Below are 21,526 nucleotides of genomic sequence, written 5' to 3' on the forward strand. Positions count from 1 at the left end.
ATCTCTACGTCTCGCTCATGGTGCAAATTTTTCTTTTTTCAAAATGATATTTTGAAACTTTCCATAGCTTTCTTTCCCCGTATATATTGTTGAGCTTCTGAAGGTTCATTTTTAGGGTTTGGGTAGCCTATAAGAAACGTACCTACTTGGCAATCTGTTGATGGGGGTTAGAGACCCGCTCAAACTCGAATAGTTTCTAGTACTGTGTGAAAACCTCACTATTCGTGTGAGCTAGGGATGAGCGGTTTGTGGGAGCCTATATGTTTACTTGCCGAATCATCAGTAGCCATTGCCTGACCCTTCTTGGTCCTAGTTTGATAGAGAGGGACCTTGGGCGCTGATTATATGTATACAAGTGTACCCGAGCCGTCAAATTTGACGTCTAAATATTTGCATAGATATGCACACAACACACGTGCACACTGATTCAACCCTTTCGAAGTGGAGTTCTTAAATCCTCCTTTGTTCAGAATATCTTGTTGATTTTTCACGTTTCCTCTTCCCGAAGATTTCCCAAATCTTCATTTTCAGGAATAACTCACCGAGTATTCCAAAGCTTCGTTTTACAAGAGGATTTTAATTGTTTCTCAAAACTTTCATTTCAAGAATCTTTGTATCTTTTCTTAAACTTTGTTACAAAGGGTGTGACCAAGTTTTCTAAAGTTTCGTAATCGACTATGTTTGAGGTATCAGGCCTCGTTGTGATCCATGACCGTTGAAACCTGACTCCTTAGGTATGTTGCAAATTTAGTTACTATAAACTCTTCTTATGAGACACTGGTATTAACTAAGATATATTATCTTCAACTTTTAACAAGGTTGGAATTGAATGTTTTATTTTGCAATCACTCTCATATTAACTTTGCCCTGACTGATGGATACTACAAGATGACGTATTGTACTTCATTTGTCAAAAATAAAAGAGGTATTGCCTGTTTCGTACCAAGCGCTGCACGGCGTCGATCATAAACCAGATGCCGTGATTCTTCAGAGCAGGATATTGCATTTTGTGGCCAGAGCGGGATGTTGCATTTCTCACAAACCGAATATAGAACATTTTACAAATAGGAATCACCTGTCTTACGAAATAAGATGTTGTTTCTTCTGCAAATGGAACACCCAATGTTTGCCACAAAGGGAGGATATTGCTTTTCGCATACGCGTTACATTTTCCTGAAAACAATACGATTCTTTTGCATTTGGCTTGAATTGGAAAGTCCAATATTCAAGGATTTTTGCTTCTTTTCGATGTTATTTAATTTCTTAATAAGTACTTTTATGTTATTGATATCAAAGGCAATTCTGTTGATTAATTATCAAACTGTTACTTGATTTCCCTATTTTTTCCTACTTGGCTGCAAGGGGACTGAATGAATGAGCTGACTATTTGTCACTATTCTGATTACTCCTTTCCCCAGAATGATTCGTATCACCCAACGGACCACCTTTTCCCTCATAATTATATAATGAAACAATTCAGCGACTTTTAAACCTCTCTGCTGGTTCCTCACTGACTTTTATAACCATTCTTTTATCGCAGGAGCAAGGGTTGCGGTGGCCTATTGGTAACGTCTCTGCCTGGTGATTGCTAGATTAGGCTTAGAGTCTCACTCAGACTCGTTATGTTTCTTCAGTGGCTGCAACCTCACCATCGTTGTGAGCTAAGGATGGGGGATTTCGGGGAGCCTATAGGTCTACCTGCCGAGTCATCAGCACCTATTGCCTGGCCCTCCATGGTCCTACTTGGGTGGAGAGGGGTCTTGAGCGCTGATCATATGATCAGTCTCTAGGGATTTGTCACTGTCCTTTGTCTCTGCCATTCATGAGCGGCCTTTAAACTTTTAAAGTTGAAGGTTAATGACTCCTCGCCCTTTATCTCTTTGATACCTTATTATGGTTTTCTTCAATTCTAGAGATACGATCTAGTCACTAATTTTGATATCATTAGTGACAGAAGTCATTTTATTAATCTTGCATCATTAGCATCATCATATTATTTTTCCATTGAAACAGGGGTAAAATATGAAGGTTCGCAAATGAGTAAAATAAGAAAACGCTCATCAGGAAATCTACTAAAATGCCTCATCAGGAGCCACTTTAAAGGTTTAAAGGCCACTCGTGAACGGCTGGGGCAAAGGACAGTGACATTGTCCTATTGAGCAGGACAATGCCCTAGAGACTGACCATATATACATATGATCAGCGCCCAAACCCCCTCTCCCCCCAAGCTACGATCAAGGAAGGCCAGGCAATGGCTGCTGATGTCTCAGCAGATAGACCTATAGGCTCCCCCAAAGCCCCCATCCTTAGCTCGCAAGGTTGGTGAGGTTGCAGGGACCAAATGCGCTACGATTAACATAATAATGGCGTTCTTTTCTTTCTCCTTTAATATCCCCCAAGAATTTTTACTTAACACAATTATAATAACAGTAAATCAACTGGCTGATCTCGTAACAAGTCATGTGATTCTAATCTCGCCTAGTTGCCTTAAAGGATTTGGCACTACTTCAAAAACTCTAATAACTGTTAATCACAATGCATCGCCCTATAACTATGAAATACATCAAGGGAACCGCGCCGACCAACCCTACCATTGAAAGGTAATGCCAGTACACGCCAGCACGCGTCACTTATTTTTAGATAAGGACTGAATAGTATTCCTTTTGGCTTCCTCTTAATTGAGGGACTGTTTATGGGGGTTATCCCTCTTAATTATTGTTCGCTTCTCTAGCTCTTTTTTGACGTCTATGCCTTTTTTTAAATGATTGAAATAATCCTTCATATACCTTAGTTATTTTATTATTTTATGTTAATTAAATTAGTATCTGTATATTAGATAATGATTATTCCTTTTTATCACATTTTATGTATCACTCTCCCCCTACGCGTATGCCAAGCTATGGAATTAATTTTGAAATGTCCCTTAGGTGTTCACCTTTTTATGAAGTTTTCCAACAGACTGTAAATTGCTTTGGTATGAAAATAGGTAGCATAAATATATTATGTTAAAGAAATTTTTGAGTGAATCATATCTGCTGGAATGAAACTTAAATGAATATCTCGGAAGTTTTTATTGATATTTATCATTACTAATTTCGTATAAACACACACATATATATACATACATATATGTATATATATATATATATATATATATATATATATATATATATATATATATATATGTATGTATGTGTGCTTGCTTGTATATATGTGTGTAAATATATATATATATATATATATATATATATATATATATATATATATATATATATATATATACCACTAAATTTCAATGGCAGGATAAAAGAAGATATTTGATACTCTCTCTCTCTCTCTCTCTCTCTCTCTCTCTCTCTCTCTCTCTCTCTCTCTCTCTCTCTCTCTCTCTCTCTCTCTCTATATATATATATATATATATATATACCACTAAATTTCAATGGCAGGATAAAAGAAGATATTTGATACTCTATATATATATATATATATATATATATATATATATATATATATATATATATATATATATATATACCACTAAATTTCAATGGCAGGATAAAAGAAGATATTTGATACTCTATATATATATATATATATATATATATATATATATATATATATATATACATATATGTTATATATGTATATATTATATATATTATATATATATATTTATATATACAGTATATATAAAATATCTGTTTGAGGATCGAGGTGAGGATGGCAGGTTGATCCTTGCCAAGATTCTTGGACATGATTTGTCGTATTTTGCTAGTTGTATTTTTAAATTTATTTCAGAATCAGGTCTTCTGAAAGCCATTTAACTTTAATTTTGACATCTTCGCTTTTATGGTTTTAATTAAACATTCCCTTATTCTTTAATTATAACAAATTATATTAAATAATATAAGCGTCAAAGACCTTAGACGTCAGGATGCCAGAAAACTTCAAATCAATCAATCAATCAATCTGACAGAATATATATATATATATATATATATATATATATATATATATATATGTGTGTGTGTGTGTGTGTGTGTATGTGTGTGTGTGTGTGCGTAAGTGTGTGTAGATGTATAAATATATAATTAGATATATATATATAATGTATGTATGTATGTGTATATATAAAAGCATAATTAAATCCAGTTGCGAAGACAAATAAGTAGATTACAATTATTTTCCCAGATTTTAAAGTTCATTTTCTCTAATGCAACTGAGTGGAGATATTGTCAGAAAATATTGATTCAGTATTCGTTTACAAAGGTGATGCTACATTTGGCTTGCTACGAAACTATCAGGATTTATGGAGAGAGAGAGAGAGAGAGAGAGAGAGAGAGAGAGAGAGAGAGAGAGAGAGAGAGAGAGAGAGAGAGAGATATGGGGGTGAATGATGATGATTTGTTTTTATATCTCTCTCTATGTTCCCTTTCATCGAAGTGGGAGTTTTGTTAAAGAATCTATAAGGACTCATGTTGTTAAAAATATCTTATTAACGTACACACAAATTTAGATACATGTTTATGTATGTATATATGTATGTATGTATGTATGTGTAGGATTCCTGAACGTGGTGAAAGGGTTTGTGTATTGCCATGATCAGCAAAGCTGTACTAGGCAAGGCCACCCATACTAGGTTTGGTTTGCTGTAAGCGATCAGACTAAAGTGTCCCACCATTACCAATCGGCATTTGGAAGCTTGGTGAAGAAAATTTGCCAAACCCGAGATATAGATAAGTTCATCGCCTGGGGCCTTTGTCCTGCAGTGGACTAGAAACGAATTTATATATGGAATATATGGTGTGAAAACAGTACATGATCCAGGTGTGCTAAGGCATATGAAGAGAGGCAAGTTTTGAATGGGACAAAGAGATGACATGAAAGACGTAATGGAAAGGAAAAGTATTGAATCATATCAATGAAAGGTAAGAGCTCATGCAAGATAGGATTGATAGGTGCAATGAGGCTAGGGGATTTGCCACGTTGCTGTTGAGCCTCTTGTGCAGCCTAGATGTATGAAGACACATTTGTTGAAAAAATTAGATACTACATCATAAACACATATGAATATTCAACAGCAAAATGGCAAACCCCCTAGCCCCATTTCACCTATCAATCCCATCTTGCATGAGCTCTTACCCTTCATTGATATGATTCAAAACGATTCAATATTTTTCCTTTCCAATACGTCTTTCACGTCATCTCCTTGCCCCATTCAAAACTTGCCTCTCTTCCTACGCCCTTGCACACCTGGATTATGTACTGTTTTCACACCATATATTCCACGTGCATATATCCTCCATATTTCATTTCCATAAAGGAGAGTTGGTTCAACAATCCCATCATATATTCCCACTATGGGTTCCATGGAAAACTTAAGTCTATATACGACCAGGCATTATCAATCTATTGCCATCCCCTGTGTCTTGGTCTGGGCAAAACTAGAAGATAAACTAAAAACAAGCTCCAAATGTGCCTTGCTTGAAAGACAGCTCTCTTGCAATGCACTCTTAAGAGCAGCCCTTGTAGGGGGAATGCAGTCATAAGTACTTTGCTTCCTTGCAAAGAGATCAAGCCTAGCCTCATTTACATCTTTATATGAACTGCTTTAGTTGTGCATTAGTATCAAAAAATTTTCAATGACTTGCATCATGCATGTCTTCATATTCTACAGCTAGTGTTGAATTTAGTTTGGTGAAGGTGGGTATGGCACTCACAGTCCATGTTGGCCTTGCAGACTTCTCCCCCCTTTCCATGAAAGGCAGACACTGTGTCACACCAACTAAATGCATGGAAAAAGAAAGGGAATGAAACTGTTAGCACTGTGGTTGCTGCAATTTCATGCATAGGTATCTACTGACAGCATCGCTTTGGTAATATAATTGGATATTTTATCATCTGCTCGAGATGAAACTATTATCTGTGAAGTATGCATATAGTTCAGTTTTGTTCTGGTAATTTCTTAATAAGTTGGCCAAATTACTGAGAGTTTTTGCAGTACTAATCACTCTACGGTGAACTCCTGCACACCTCTCTCTCTCTCTCTCTCTCTCTCTCTCTCTCTCTCTCTCTCTCTCTCTCTCTCTCTCTCTCTCTCTCTCTCTCTCTCTCTTTTTTTTAATACACACTGTTCCATACCCATGAAATACAATGTGTGCTCATTTGCATGTCTGTATGTGCTTTTGTACCTTGGACTTCATCTCTTGCATAAGACTCAAATGTAGAGCCCTTGGTTAGTGGAAGAGCATTTACAAGAGCTGCACCATCCATTATAACACTAGCAGTAGGCCCTTTGTCATGTATGTCTGAAGCTTGCTGTTCTAGTAGAGGCAGCAGCATTGACTTTGGCCCTAACATATCTGTCTGACATCTTTAATATTTGAACATAAACTAGAAGGGATGAATCCAAATGTGATTAACTTATTAAATGTCAATATTCAGATATCCACAGGAAGCCATTTTGAAAACATTCCTGCCATCTTTGAAAATGTTGAAATTTTATGTGGCCGGAGGTTGATGAATCAGTAAGTCATGTATAATCATTGGGGCAATGATTATACGATTTTCAATTTCCCCTATTGTTTAGAAGTTATTTGCTCCACTGTAATTCTAATACTGTCTTTCTCTGTCACCTAGCCCCATCTACATCCCATGCTCTCCAGGCCCATTCAGGTGCACCTTCAGATTCTCTTAATAACATGCTTTTCTGCGTACATTCCCTTCCAATCCTCCTCTGCTATGACTTACTGTCATAACGTTTTTACCTAACGTGTACTCCTCCACCCACCCCAAAGTTGCTTATATCTCTCTCTCTCTCTCTCTCTCTCTCTCTCTCTCTCTCTCTCTCTCTCTCTCTCTCTCTCTCTCTCTCTCTCTCCTCTCTCTCTCTCTCTCTCTCTCTCTCTCTCTCTCTCTATATATATATATATATATATATATATATATATATATATATATATAATATTTATATATCTATATATAAGATATACCGCATATATATATATATATATATATATATATATATATATATATATATATATATATACCACAAATTGGATTTAATGTAGAATGCTATAGTTTATCCACTAGACAAATGATTATCCTTCTCCTCCTCCTCCTCCTTCTCTTCCTCCTCCTCTTCCTTCTTCTTCTTCTTCTCCTCCTTCTCCTTCTCCTCCTCCTTCTCCTTCTCCTTCTCCTTCTCCTTCTCCTTCTCCTTCTCCTCCTCCTCCTCCTCCTCCTCCTCCTTCTCCTCTTCTTCACTGGGAGAAGTTTCCTTTTGGAGCTTCTGCTCTTCCTTGTGGTTGTTGTCAGGGAGAGCCTCTTTGGCAGCTAGCAGCCAGCTCAGCACCTGACCCACACCAGATGGCCCTCCAACGACCTCCTTCTCCTCCTTATGTCCGTTGGAATCCAGGTCCTCTGCTGCCTGAACTACTTTGACTTCCTCTTCATTGACACTGACATCCTTTTGGACATCCTTCTGTCCATCCATCTCGGTCAAGATTTCTAAACCTGACCTGTTAAGTCTCACTTTCCTCGTTCCAGGTCTGTTCAGTTCTTTCTTCTTATTTCTCCCTTCAAGTTCCTCCTTGAGCGAAGAGGTGATCTCATTTGCTGCAAGCAGCTCATCCTTCAGACCAATATTTTTTTTTGTTATTTGGACGATCGTCTCCTTTGCCATTTCCGTACTTGAACTTGTGTAATTTCCCTCACTGGTCAAGTTTTTCATTTTAGCCTCGGTCAGACTCATCTCCATCCTCTCTTTCTCTGTATTCATCTCTCCAATAATCCCCAATTGCTTCTCAATTGTATCTTCCAGTTCGTCAATCTTTTTCTCAAATACAGATTCCAACCGATGAATAGACGCCACCTTTTCACCCTCAAGTTTTTCTAGTTCCTCACTCATTTCACGATTTATTTGCTCCATCTCACTAAATTTATGTGAATATTCTTCCTTAAGAGCTTTTAACTCCTCTAAGAGGCAGTTGTACCTTCCATCCCTGACCAAATCATTAACTCTAGCCTCAGTCAAGCTCATCTCCAGCCTTTCTTTCTCTGTTTTCATCTCTCCAATAATCTCTTCAAATTCTACAATCTTATCCTTGAATCTTGATTCCAACCAATGAATAGAGGCTATTTTTTCATCCTCGACTCTTGCTAGTCGGTCACACATGTCAAGATTTATTTGTTCCATCTCAATTAATTTATTTAGATATTCTCCGATAATTCCTCATTTAGGTGATCGTTGGTTTCCTGAAGATCTTGCAACTTAGTCGAGAATTTTTCAATCTCGATTTCTTTTTCAATTTGAAGAGTTTCAATTCTTTGGGAGAGACCTAGAGTCTCTACTTTCAAATCCTCTATCTCCTTCACAAGTTTTGATTCCCTCTTAACACGGGCTTCATTTTCCCCGTGAACTTTTTCCAATTGATCATTTAGTTCAGAAATTTTGTGGTCCTTCTCAGTTAAATCATCTAAATGATCGCCAATTGTAATCTCTCTATTAGAGAGTTCACTCTTTAGTTGTTCGTTGGTTAGTTGCAGATCCTGCATCTTGGTTGAGAAATTTTCAATTTCATTTTCTTTATCTGTCCAAAAATTCAATTTGTTTTTCCATTTCCAGTTGAACATTTTTACCTAACTCTGCTTGTTCCTTTTCTTCCTCCTGTTTGGACAAGAATTTCCACAATAAGACATTTCCAGCCACAAACATACCTACCATAGCAACACGGAACCAATTGCCACCACTCATTTGGGGAACAATAGTTCCATCCTCAGTTCCAGTGACGAAGTCTGGGAGAAATTTCCCAAGAATTTCAATAGGTTTCAGATCAGTCTTGAGCGTTTCCAGATTCCGTTCCAAAGTCTGGACCTTCAGTTGACACAACTGAAGATCCTGCCGTGATTTCCAAAATCCTCCGACCACAGGGAAGGAGGACAACAGTCGCTGGAGGACGGGAACGTTTCAGATCCCGCCCTCAGGGTTCTCAATCCTCTTTGGCAGTAGCCAAGAGACCATCCTGAATCCGAAGGAATCCTGAATTTCCTTCATTTGTCCTTTGAGATCCATGAAATAGCTCTCACACGCCGAATGCTGCTCCTGAAGATCAGCTGCAAGGTGTGATGCGTTGAATAATCCTCCAAAAGCTCCGTTGAATGCTTTCCTGGTTGTGTTGATCGCTGTTTGGTACATACCGAACATCATGAAATCTATGTTAGATTACCAGATAGTTCTCCTTCGACCAACCTTATTTTGAAAAAAAAATAAAAAAGAAACAGAAGGTGATCTCCCAGAGACCCTCAGAATCCGCTCCCAGCTCCGAGTCTCACACACATTCATTCCTTGAAGCCTCTGAAGACTCTTCGAACTGCTTCAGGGAAATTCCTCCTCCTCTTCTTTTTCATCTTGTTTTATATTATCTATCTTATTATTCACCTTTCTTTTCTTCCGAGAAATGAATAATTTCTCCATATAATATTCCTTTGTGACATTTCTTTCCCCGGATGAAGTCTAGAAAAGATTCTACAGAAAAAGGAGAAATTTTTAAGATTTAGGAAAACGAATGATGACCGAAATGAACTCTCTCTTTCTCTCTCTGGGATCCAGAGATATCGAAGGGAAAACTTCCCTGAAAACGTTTTGAATCACTAACTCCATCGACGGAATTTCGAGACGGCTCTCTCTCTCTCTCTCTCTCTCTCTCTCTCTCTCTCTCTCTCTCTCTCTCTCGCTTTTGGTAGATTATGATAATAGCAATTATATGTTATGTTTTGTGTGTGTGTGTGTTGTGTGTGTGTTGTGTGTGTGGCTCCTAATTCTTTCATTTCCGGATCTTTGAAGGAATTCCTCAGGTGGGAATATCGTCTCACGGTTGGGAGCTGTCAATCAGCTGATTTGGGGGGTCTGGGGGGGGGGGCGCTGGTAGGGTGATAGAGCCGTATCTCTCTCTCTCTCTCTCTCTCTCTCTCTCTCTCTCTCTCTCTCTCTCAGTACTTTAATCTCTTCGTGCATTATTCTTGCCAAGAAAACACCATTTAATATCATCAGTTATTTCATATATATATATATATATATATATATATATATATATATATATATATATATATATATATATATATATACACACACGCAATCACACACACGCACACACATACGCACAAGGCACTAGAAGAGTTGGAAGACCCAGACTTACGTGGCTGAGGACTATGAAGCGTGAAGTAGGAGAGGACGATTGGAGAATTATTGATTTAAAAGCTCAGGATAGAGATGACTGGCGAAATCTAACTGAGGCCCTTTGCGTCAATAGGCGTAGGAGTAGGAGATGTTATATATATATATAGATATATATATATACATATATATATATAGTAGGTTGGCAAGGGCACCAGCCACCCGTTGAGATACTACCGCTTGAGAGTTAGGGGTCCTTTGACTGGCCAGACAGTACTACATTGGATCCTTCTCTCTGGTTACGGTTCTTTCCCTTTGCCTTCACAGACACTGAATAGTCTGGCCTATTCTTTACAGATTCTCCTCTGTCCTCATGCACCTGACAACACTGAGATTTCCAAACAATTCTTCTTCACCTAAGGGGTTAACTACTGCATTGTAATTCTTCAGTGGCTACTTTCCCCTTGGTAAGGGTAGAAGAGACTCTTCAGCTATGGTAAGCAGCTCTTCTAGGAGAAGGGCACTCCAAAATCAAACCATTGTTCTCTAGTCTTGGGTAGTGCTATAGCCTCTGTACCATGGTCTTCCACTGTCTAGGATTAGAGTTCTCTTGCTTGAGGGTACACTCGGGCACACTGTTCTATCTAGTTTCTCTTCTTGTTTTGTTGAAAGTTTTTATTGTTTATATAGGAAATATTTATTTTGATATTGTTACTATTCTTAAAATATTTTATTTTTCCTTGTTTCCTTTCCTCACTGGGCTATTTTCCCTGTTGGGGCCCCTGGGCTTATAGCATCCTGCTTTTCCAACTAGGGTTGTAGCTTAGCTAGTAATAATAATAATAATAATAATGATAATAATAATAAATATATATATATATATATATATATATATATATATATATATGAACCTGTGATTGTACACTTACAAAGTGCTACTGCTTACAGGCCAAGCACATCACTTGAGCAATATTATAATTATGGACAAAAAAAAAAATAGTTTGCAGTTAACATATTAGAACGAGTGTCTGAAGACGGAATGTTCTTCAAACGAGTTTGTTTTCGGGATGAGACAACACATAATGTGAGAACCTGGGATCATATGATCCTCATGTGATTGGGGAACTTCAGTGTGGTGTTGGATCCAGTACAATCGAATCATTGGTCTATTTTCTTCCACAAGACATCAATTACATCAGATGTTTACCTTGACCTTTTAAAGGTTTAAAGGCCACTCGTGAATTCCAGAGGCGAGGGACAGTAGCATTGCCCTATCTAAAATGACAATTCCCTGGAGACTGACCATATGCACATTATGATTTAGCACCAACGCCTCCTCTCTCCCCAGGCTATGACCAAGGAGGGCAAGGCGATGGCTGCTGATGACTCAGCAGATAGATCTATAGGTTCCCCCAAAACACCCCATCCTTAGGTCACAAGGATGGTGAGGTTGCATCATCCAAAGAAACTAACGAGTTTAAGCCGGACTCGAACCCCAGTCTGGCGTTCACCAGTCAGGGACGTTACCTCAAGTAGCACCAAAACTAGATGACCTTCCATCAACCATCACAGGGTTGTCAGATTGGCCTTTTTGAGGCCAAACCCCTTAATTCTGGCTTTTTTACGTGCCAAATATGTCAATTTGGCCTTTTTAAAAAATTGATTAACCATAAATGCTATAATTTATGTCCTTTTTCTACTAATGGTTTGGTCTTTTAGAGCTTCCGTTGTTTAAAAGTTGGTTTTTTCTCATTTAGAAAACCTGGCAATCCTGTTTTCCAGCAAGATGGTGCCCCAACACACTGGTGTTTGGAAGTTCGTGGATTCTTGAAACATTTCCAGACTGGTGGATTTCAAAGGATGCCCCAATTCTCTGGCCATCTTATTCACAAGATATCACTCCCAAGGACTTCCTTCAATGAGGTTTCTTAAATATATTGTGAATCAAAGACATGAGATATCACTAATTGCATTGCCATCCCTGATATGGCTACGCTATAAGAAACATGGTATGAAATCGAGTACTGTCTTGATGTACTTCGTGAAACTAAGAGTGAAAATATAGAAGTGTATTATATGAGGGCAATATACCTCATTATCTTCCCATTTGGTAATGATTTCCAATACATGGTTTTTAGAATTCTAGTTTAATGAAAGATTGAAAAAGGCAAATCAGATTATGGGTAGGTTAAATAAAACTTGGAAATCAAATCGCCTGAAATTAAATGAAACCATAAGAGAGGTTACTCGAGTGCTATATGTGGATGAGATCATGATGAGGGGTAGATGGAAATGGTTTGAGTATGCTCTTCGAAATCCCCAAGAGAGATTAGTTCACCAAATGTTCAGCTGGGCTCTACGAGGCACTAGAAGAGTTGGAAGACCCAGACCTACATGGCTGAGGACTATGAAGCGCGAAGTAGGAGGTGATGAGTGGAGAAGTATTGAATTAAAAGCTCAAGATAGAGACGACTGGCGAAATCTAATCGAGGCCTTTTGTGTCAATAGGCGTAGGAGGAGATGATGATGATGATTACACATACACACACACACTATATATATATATATATATATACATATATATATATATATATATATATATATATGTATATATATATATGTGTGTGTGTGTATGTGTGTGTGTGTGTTAATATACATTATACAGTACCGAAAATGTATTCTACAGTAGGCGTACCGTTGGGCACTACGGCGTTTTCCCCAAGGGCTGTACTATGTTCGCCACCCAAAAACTTATCCCGTAACAAGAGGCCGATGAATTTTGCATGAAATTGTCAATATTTTCTCTATGCCGATGGCCAACCCCAAGGTGACGAATAGTTATGACTTTCCCGAACAACAATTTGGCTTCGAATCAAGATGCCAACGGCTACTTGTTGCAAGATTTCGAAGCAAAATGATGGGAGTTGCCAAGGCGTGCTCGACTGCAACCACATCAAAAGCTCAATATAAAAATTTAGGTGGAAGATAATAATCATTTTTTTTCCCATCAAACCAAAATCATCGTGGTGTGATTTTTCTGGTAATTTAATTGGAAGAAGGAAAAGGCACGGATTTAAGCTTCTGGGGGCATTGTTAAAAAAAGTGTTACTAAATCACACGACAAACCAATAAAGTATTATTATTATTATCATTACTTGCTAAGCTACAACCTTAGTTGGAAAAGCAGGATGCTATAAACCCAGGGGCTCCAACAGGGAAAATAGCCTAGTGAGGAAAGGAAACACAGAAAAATTAAATAAATTAAGAACAGTAACAACATTCGAATAAATAAATATATATCCCTAAATGGCCTACGAGTTGCAATAAGAATCGAAAAGCCGTAGGAATAATAATGGTCTCAGTTTCAAAGAGGAGTTACTCGTTGTTGCCCACGATTCCCTATAGTACACAAGCAGTATTACTATGAATTATAACATTCAGGGCTATTTTCCACTCCACCCACGCCAATCGCTCTCCTGGAGAATGAGCAACGGCGTTTCCCTTTGACGTTCCATCCCCTCAGCGCATCAGAAGCACCCAGTTGGAGATTTACTTATTATAACCATTTTCCTTTCAGCCTTCCCGATCCCTCTCTCACCCCCCCCCCCTAATCAACTCCCCCCCCCCCCCCCCTCTCTCTCCTCCATCCAGATCCAACCTCGACCCTCCATCACCTCCACGCGACACAAGCACACAGCAACAGAGGCGCTCACAATACTATTCCATTAAAAAGGGGGGCGGGGGATTTGAAAACGTCACTCAATTGCAAAATATTCAAAGCGGTCTCTGAGAATTTTGATTAGGCTTTTACAGTTTCGCTACAAAACCTTTCCATTTTATGATGAAAGACCCTTTTTGGAGAGAGAGAGAGAGGAGAGAGAGAGAGAGAGAGAGAGAGAGAGAGAGAGAGCAGAAGTGACAGCGGATACCGTCCATGACTTCAGTCACAAATGGAAAAGAAAAATAGGGTGACCGGAAATATTCCCGCATATTTGTGATAGGATATTTTCGCTGTAGGTCTATGCCTGTACTTGCAAATCCATTGTCCTATAAATGTATAGATAAAGTTCCACGTTCGTTATACTCCTGAGAATTTGGCCAGCAACGATAGACAATGTTAACTTTGGTCAGCATTTAGCTGGGTGACCATCCAGAAAAGACTGACGCTCTCAACACAGGGGACACATTGCTCTTAGTGGCTATTGTATACATTTATCCTAACCAATATATATACCTCACTCTACCTTCTGAATCATCATTTATTGTTGTCTAAACACTATATTTATATCAAGTTGTTTCAAGGCCACTCAGAACGGCAGAACCACGGGACAATTACATTCCCATAGCTAGCAAGACAATGCCGTAGTGACTGACTATATTTATATATGATCAGCGCCCAAGCCCCCTCTCTAGCCAAGCCATGACCAGGGAGGACCAGGCAATGACTGCTGATGACTCAGCAGATAGACCCATAAGCTCCTCCAAAACCCCCATCCTTAGAGTTACTAGGAGAAACTATCGAGCTTGAGCGTGACTCGAACCCCAGTTTGGCAGAAAGCCAGGCACTGACGTTTCCAATAGGCCTCTAATAAATATAGACTATTGCTGAACAGCAATAGTACTCAAACAAATAATATCCTAAAGAAGTGTTAATACATCGATAGATTTGTCCTGTATTTAAATAGAGAGAAACTAAGTCCATGTTACTCAATTCTTAAATCATCGCATATCCTAACACAAACTTCGAACAATATATATATATATATATATATATATATGTATATATATATGTATATATATATATACTGTATATATATACATATATATACTGTATATATATATATTTATATATATATAATAATTATATATATATATATATATATATATATATAATCATCAGCCGTTACTAGTCCACTGCAGACATGTCCTTCCACTGGCGTCTGTTTATGGTATTTCTATGCCATTCCGCACCCACAAACTTTCTTAGTTCGTCAAACCATCTTCCTCTTTTGTAATCTCTACGGACCCATTCTGTTATTCTTAATGTCTATCTATTGACTGTCAGTTACAATATACTGAACGTCTTGCCCATGTCCATATGTTGTTAGAATATGCTCTACTTTGATTTGCTCTCATATCTCTATGTTGCTCTTTTTCTGTCTGTTAGTGCTATTCGCAATATTATTCTTTCCTTAGCTCTTTGAGGTGTAACTAGCTTATATTCTAAGGCTTTAGTAAGGCTCAAAGTTTCTGATGCCTAAGTTGATAATGGTAGGACCATCTGATTAAATACTTTTTTTTTATAGAGAGAGTGGCATTTTATGTTTCATAATCTCGTTTTGTTTACCAAAAATATGCAATCCCAAGCTTATCATTCTTTTAATTTCGGTCTCGTGTCTTGGGAAAACATTTTCTGTCTGTCCTAAGAACGCATTTTCATCAACAATCTTTAGAGGTTGATCCTCAACCCTTATTTGGTGTCCCTCTGCATTTTCATTGAACTTTCCCCTAGTGTTAGTCATTCATTTTCAGTCCTATATTTCTGTTTTCTCTATTCAAATCTAATATAATCTTTTGCAGTGTGTGCATATATATATATATATATGTATATATATATATATATATATATATATTATATATATATAGATAGATAGATAGATAGATAGATATATTTATTTATATATATATATATATATATGTGTGTGTGTTTATATATATATATATATATATATATATATATTATGCCTTCTGAGAGAGAGTGGCGTTAAAAGCCACTGCGCTTCCGGTTGCAATCCCTCCCCTATACAATTAAAAAAAAACGTAATTTTAATGGTAAATTCTCCGTAAAAATATGCTGTTCTCAGTCGTATTTCTGTAGGATACTGGTGACCGTAATTTTACCCTACTTTATTATCTTTTATGGGTTGGTGACTGTAATATCACTCCTTTACGTCAATATATCATTTTTAAAACGGTAAATGCCTGGAAACATTTATTCCAGGATTTTTACCGTTTTTTACAGCAATTTTTTTACAGTGCACACCATACCCATTTTAAAGGACTTTGGGTAGAAGGTTGGCTATGCGTGTCAGTACATGTGACACAGACAAAAAGTCTTATGAATGAACTCATATGAGTCCCCCCCCCCCCTCCACACTTTCATTTGCACGAAGACTGGAGCTTTACCCTGGCATTTTGTTTCCCACTCGCATAATTTCCATTTTGACTACCTCCAATTTTCATTTATTCTTTCATTCTATATCTAACTTTACTGCAAGTCTTGCTGGAATGACTTTACATTTTCCGTTGGCTGTACTTGTCTGGACAGTTTTCTTGATTTTCCATTATAGTGATTGTAGTCTCGTCATGTTTATTTTCTTGAACCAAAATATGCATCTTTGCAGCATAATAATTTCAAAGCCCAGTTTACTAAGGATTGTACAAAAAGCAAATGGAATTGATAGAAAATGATTTAGAAATTTAATCCAACTTCAACGCTTTCATTATCATTATTTTCAGTTTTGCTTCTATTATCATTATTACTAGCGTACTCGACCCAACACACGCAGCCCTCTCTCAGGGTATGACAAGTATAACTTTTACCTTTTTTAAATCCTGCTTGTTCATCTCTCAGCTTTTCATTACTCTTTCTCTCGAGTCTCTGTAGAATGAACATGCTATATATTTTCATGACAACTGACGTAAGTGTGATGCCTCTGTAATTATTGCAATTAGCCAGATCTCTCTTTTTTGGGGAATTTTCACCCACACTCCTAACTCCTATTCATCAGGTTTTGCCTCTTCGCGCCACATTCTGCAAAATAATCTTGTAAGTATCCTGGAAGTCACTTCATTTTCGGCCAATATCATCTCAGCAGTTATTCCATCGTATCCGGGGCCTTTCCTCGCTTGAGGTTTTTATTGATAGCTTCGACTTCAAACACATTGAATTCATTCAAGGGCACATCAAGGTCTTTCTCAGCTTCAGGTATATCAATCAAATTATTCCCTTCATATCTCCTGTTCATGACCTCACTAAAGTGTTCCATCCAACGTTGCCTTTCTTCATCTTCTGTTGTTATAAAAAATCCATCTCTCTTTTTGATGGGTATTTTCTTCTTTGCCCCATTAGAGATTTCATTAATAATTTTATGAGCATTTCTTACACCATAGCCACTCCCTGAATTCATAGCTTTGTCAGCCTCATCTGCTCTTCTGTCTAAATATTCATTCCAGTCATTTCTGGAGAATACTGGAATATCTAGCATGCCTTACCTTGTAGTTTTTATACACACAATCTTCGTCACCTCTCATTCTCCACGTATATTTGATGCATCAAATCTCCGTAAGTCCTGACTTTGATTTTTCTTTTCAATTAAATTTTCCCATACTTTATGCATCTTTATTTTTATGATTAAAACTCGTGTTGATTTGGCTGCGATTTTTACCATGTCCGTTTATACTTCACAGTGTTATCTTGCTATTTTTCGACTGCTTGGTATATTGAGGGCTATGATGGGTTTTCTTAATGAATGTGATACATTTATAATAAATAATTATTATAATGATAGCAAAAAAAGAAAGTAATTATTATGCACGTTTGTGTAACAAAGTGCTTTTTCCGTTTTCATCATGGCAAGAAACAAACTTATCTGTATTTGTATGAATAGATTTGTGTGCGGTCGTGTTACCTGTTATTTAATATATATATATATATATATATATATATATATATATATATATATATATATATATATATATATATATATTTATATATATACATATTTATATATATACATATATATTTATATACATGTATACATATATTCCTATATATATACATATATATATATATATATACATATATATATAAATATATATATATATATTTATACATATATATATATATACATATATATATATATATATATTTATATATATATATATATATATATATATATATATATATATATATAATGAACTGTGAAAGGAAGGATTTTGTAGGTAGCTAATAAGTTTTTAATTTTTTTTTTTTTTTTTTTTTTAGTCTTTTCGATACCATTATAGAATACTTGAAATGTAGTCTTGTGATCAGTGAGAACTTCCTCATTTACAGTTGGTCATTTTACATTCCTTCCACTGTATATCGACTGTAATGTACTGTATATAGGTCTCTTAAGTACGGGTTGACTTGAAAAATTAAATTAATTGGGTGTTCCAATTATTCTCCTCTCTCTCTCTCTCTCTCTCTCTCTCTCTCTCTCTCTCTCTCTCTCTCTCTCTCCTCTCTCTCCTCTCTCCTCTCTCTCTCTCTCTCTCTATCTATATATATATATATATATACACACATATATATATAAATATATATATATGCAATATATATATATATATATATATACATATTTTATATATATACATATATATATATACACACATATACATATATATTATATATATATAATATATATATATATATATATATATATATATTATATATATATATATTATATATATATATATATTTATATATAGTATATACTACCCATATACTCGAAGGTCTCTTTCCCGATTATTGAGATCACGATATAGAAAGAGGAAAAAAAAAAGAGAATTAAATCAGGGCTGATTACTCCTCGACTTGTAATGCTTCCAGATAATCAACTTGAAAACTAATCGAAACTTTGTGTAAATGATCATTGAGTTTTGTGGCCTCCATTGACCACCTGTGGGTATTGCTAAGGCTTGCTTTATTCCCTTCCACTGGCTTAGCCTCTATGTAATTTCAAAGAGAGGGCTGTTGGTGGTGGGGATTTCTGAGGGGGTAGGTGAGGACCCTCTAAGGTGAGGATAGGGATGACAAGATGGGGAAGGAGATGGAGGGGATAGGGAAAGATATGTGAATTTGTTTTATTTATATTTAAATCTCTGGATTGATGCTTCATTGAAACGAGGAAGGGGCTGCGTTTCTCATGCTTATGTAAGCTCGGTTAGGTACTGGAGACATAAAGTTTTGGAAGGAGTGAAGTTCAACTTAACCAAAGAGACGTATTTGGGTTCTGGGGAGATGGGGGAGAATATGAAGTTGTACTCTATCCCCTTATGTTGGCTTACATGTAATTAAACTTCCGTGGAAGCGGTTTTAAGGATTTGGGATTACTTTGGTAAGAGGCGACCTAGGGGAAACATTGTGGCGTTAGGGAGTGGGATACGGAAGTGCCAAAGGAGAAGTAAGGAATAATATGGGGTTTGCTTTATATACTTTTCACAGATTTTAAAGCTCATTAATTATTTTTAGCTGGGCTGGTGTTGAAAGCGAGTGTGTGAGAGGGGAATGGGGGCTAGAATCTTGGTAATGACATTAATATACTAAATAGTATGTTGGAGGGAAAGAAGGGATGTAAGTTTGTGGCATGTCTTGCGGATTACAGTTCATGATCAAAGAAATTGTTGATACAAGTACTTGCAAAAGAAAAACACTTCGGCTGATATTCGAAATTAATTTCTAACTTGTCGTTCATTATTTTGTGCTCATTTACTTCTTGTTGGCTTTGAAGTGGACTGTTGTGTATTTAGAGGTTATTCCAAACGCTGGAATTTATCGCATTTTGGGCTATAAATGGAAGATATACACGAAAAAAGTATAAGACAAACAAAGCTAGAACTAGAAAAGCACTCAGACTGCAGACCTCCATCAAGGCAGCTTATTACTCTAGCTTAGAGTTAATTAGTTCGACCTTGACCTATGACTTTCAAAAATTGAATCCATCCCACGTCTGAACATAACAATTAATCCCTGAAAGTTTCACTACTCTATGAGTATAATTTTAGCCAGGAAGTTGTTCACAAACAAACAAACGGACAAACATCAGGCGAAAACATAACCTCCTCTCAACTTCGTTGGCGGAGGTAAAAACCGAGGGAAATTTTAAATATTTTTAATCATAGACTCGATCTGTAAGCAAAACAGATTCCCCTCGAAATCAGTCAGGTCAGTCGCCATCAGAAGTTGGTTGCGCAAGTAAATTGATATTAAGCCACAGCACCTGTATTTTTTTTTCTTCTTTCTTTATAGCAAGCCCCATTACCCCAGAGAGGAGGGGCTGAGACCAGCTAATGAAGCTGACGTTAGCCACCGAATGACCTGTATTAGCGGCTTCATTTGCAAAGGGGTTCACTGGCGAAAAGGTCAAGTGCTCTTCGCTGCTCCGGCTTCAATGGAAATGACCCTTTTTAGTTTTTTTTTTTTCCTTCTATTTTTTCATCTTCTTCTTCTTCTTCTTTTCCTTCTTCTTCTTCTTCTTCTTCCGTTCGTGGTGGTTAAAGAAATAAAACAAGCGTATTTATTATTATAATATTGGATGAATTTGATTTTTGAGGTTGACAAATTAATAATCAAAGGTATATAATATGATGAATAAAAATCTAAATGAAGGTTACACAACTTTAGTCTTGATTAATCTATAGACTTGCTTACTTATTCCATAAATAGCAATACAGGTACGGGTTGTTATAGATTAATATTGCCGTAAAACAGAGCTTTAATATATGGTACAAATCAATATAAAAGCATTGAATGAGAGCAAGAAAAATGGAAACTTTACGTGATTTTCTTTTTTAAGTTATTCACTTCCTTACTTAAATGCTTTGACTTTTAAGTGCTTCAGCCAGTGCTATGCGCCTTCTCAGGAATCACTTGAGATGTATCTAGGTGCCATGTCTTCGATGAGGGCTGTCAATTGCCTCCACCTGGTCTTGTCTCTAGCTCTCTTTATAAATTATCCAGTTAGCTGGCCAAAAGCTTTTTCCTTTGTCGGTCACTTGCTCTTCTCCCCTCTATCATTCCCGTAATAATAATAATAATAATAATAATAATAATAATAATAATAATTATTATTATTATTATTATTATTATTATTATTATTATTATTATTATTATTAACTTGCTAAACTATAGCCCTAGTTTGAAAAGCACGATGCTATAAGCTCAGGGCTCCAACAGGGAAACTAGCCCAGTGAGGAAAGGAAACAAGGAAAAATAGAATATCATAAGAACAGTAACAACATTAAAATAGATATTTTTTAAACAATAAAAACTTCAAACAAAACAAGAGCAATAGAAATAAGATAGAATATTGTGCCCGAGTGTACCCTCAAAAGGCACAAAAATTCGATCTTTTCTCTTATAATATGTCCCAGAAATAACCATCTGCCTCCCTCCGTATCACTTTTAGGAGTGATCTCTCCTGATTCCCTTTTCTCAATACCTCCTCATTTATTACTCTGTCCATGGCATCTTCAACATTCTTCTATTTTACTTTTAAAGTTATTGTTCAATGTCAATGCCTCTGAGCC

At 36.6% G+C, this 21,526-nt stretch overlaps 1 protein-coding gene across 1 annotated transcript; it reads right to left on the reverse strand.

Annotated features, from left to right (window-relative positions):
• Positions 1-6,375: 6,375 nt before the first annotated feature.
• On the reverse strand, positions 6,376-8,197 carry LOC137635198 (myosin heavy chain, clone 203-like). Its single transcript, XM_068367665.1, has 2 exons — positions 7,535-8,197; positions 6,376-6,393 (listed from the first exon to the last, which is right to left on the reverse strand). The coding sequence occupies exons 1-2, from the start codon at positions 8,195-8,197 to the stop codon at positions 6,376-6,378; spliced, it is 681 nt and encodes a 226-aa protein (XP_068223766.1).
• Between the last annotated feature and the right edge of the window lie 13,329 nt (positions 8,198-21,526).

The sequence above is a fragment of the Palaemon carinicauda genome, chromosome 3 (genome assembly GCF_036898095.1).
Source record: "Palaemon carinicauda isolate YSFRI2023 chromosome 3, ASM3689809v2, whole genome shotgun sequence".
Taxonomy (NCBI): Eukaryota; Metazoa; Arthropoda; class Malacostraca; order Decapoda; family Palaemonidae; genus Palaemon; species Palaemon carinicauda.

Excerpts from the sequence above, each read along its gene's own strand:
- LOC137635198 (XM_068367665.1), bottom strand. The coding sequence starts at position 8,197 with ATGGAACAAATAAATCTTGACATGTGTGACCGACTAGCAAGAGTCGAG.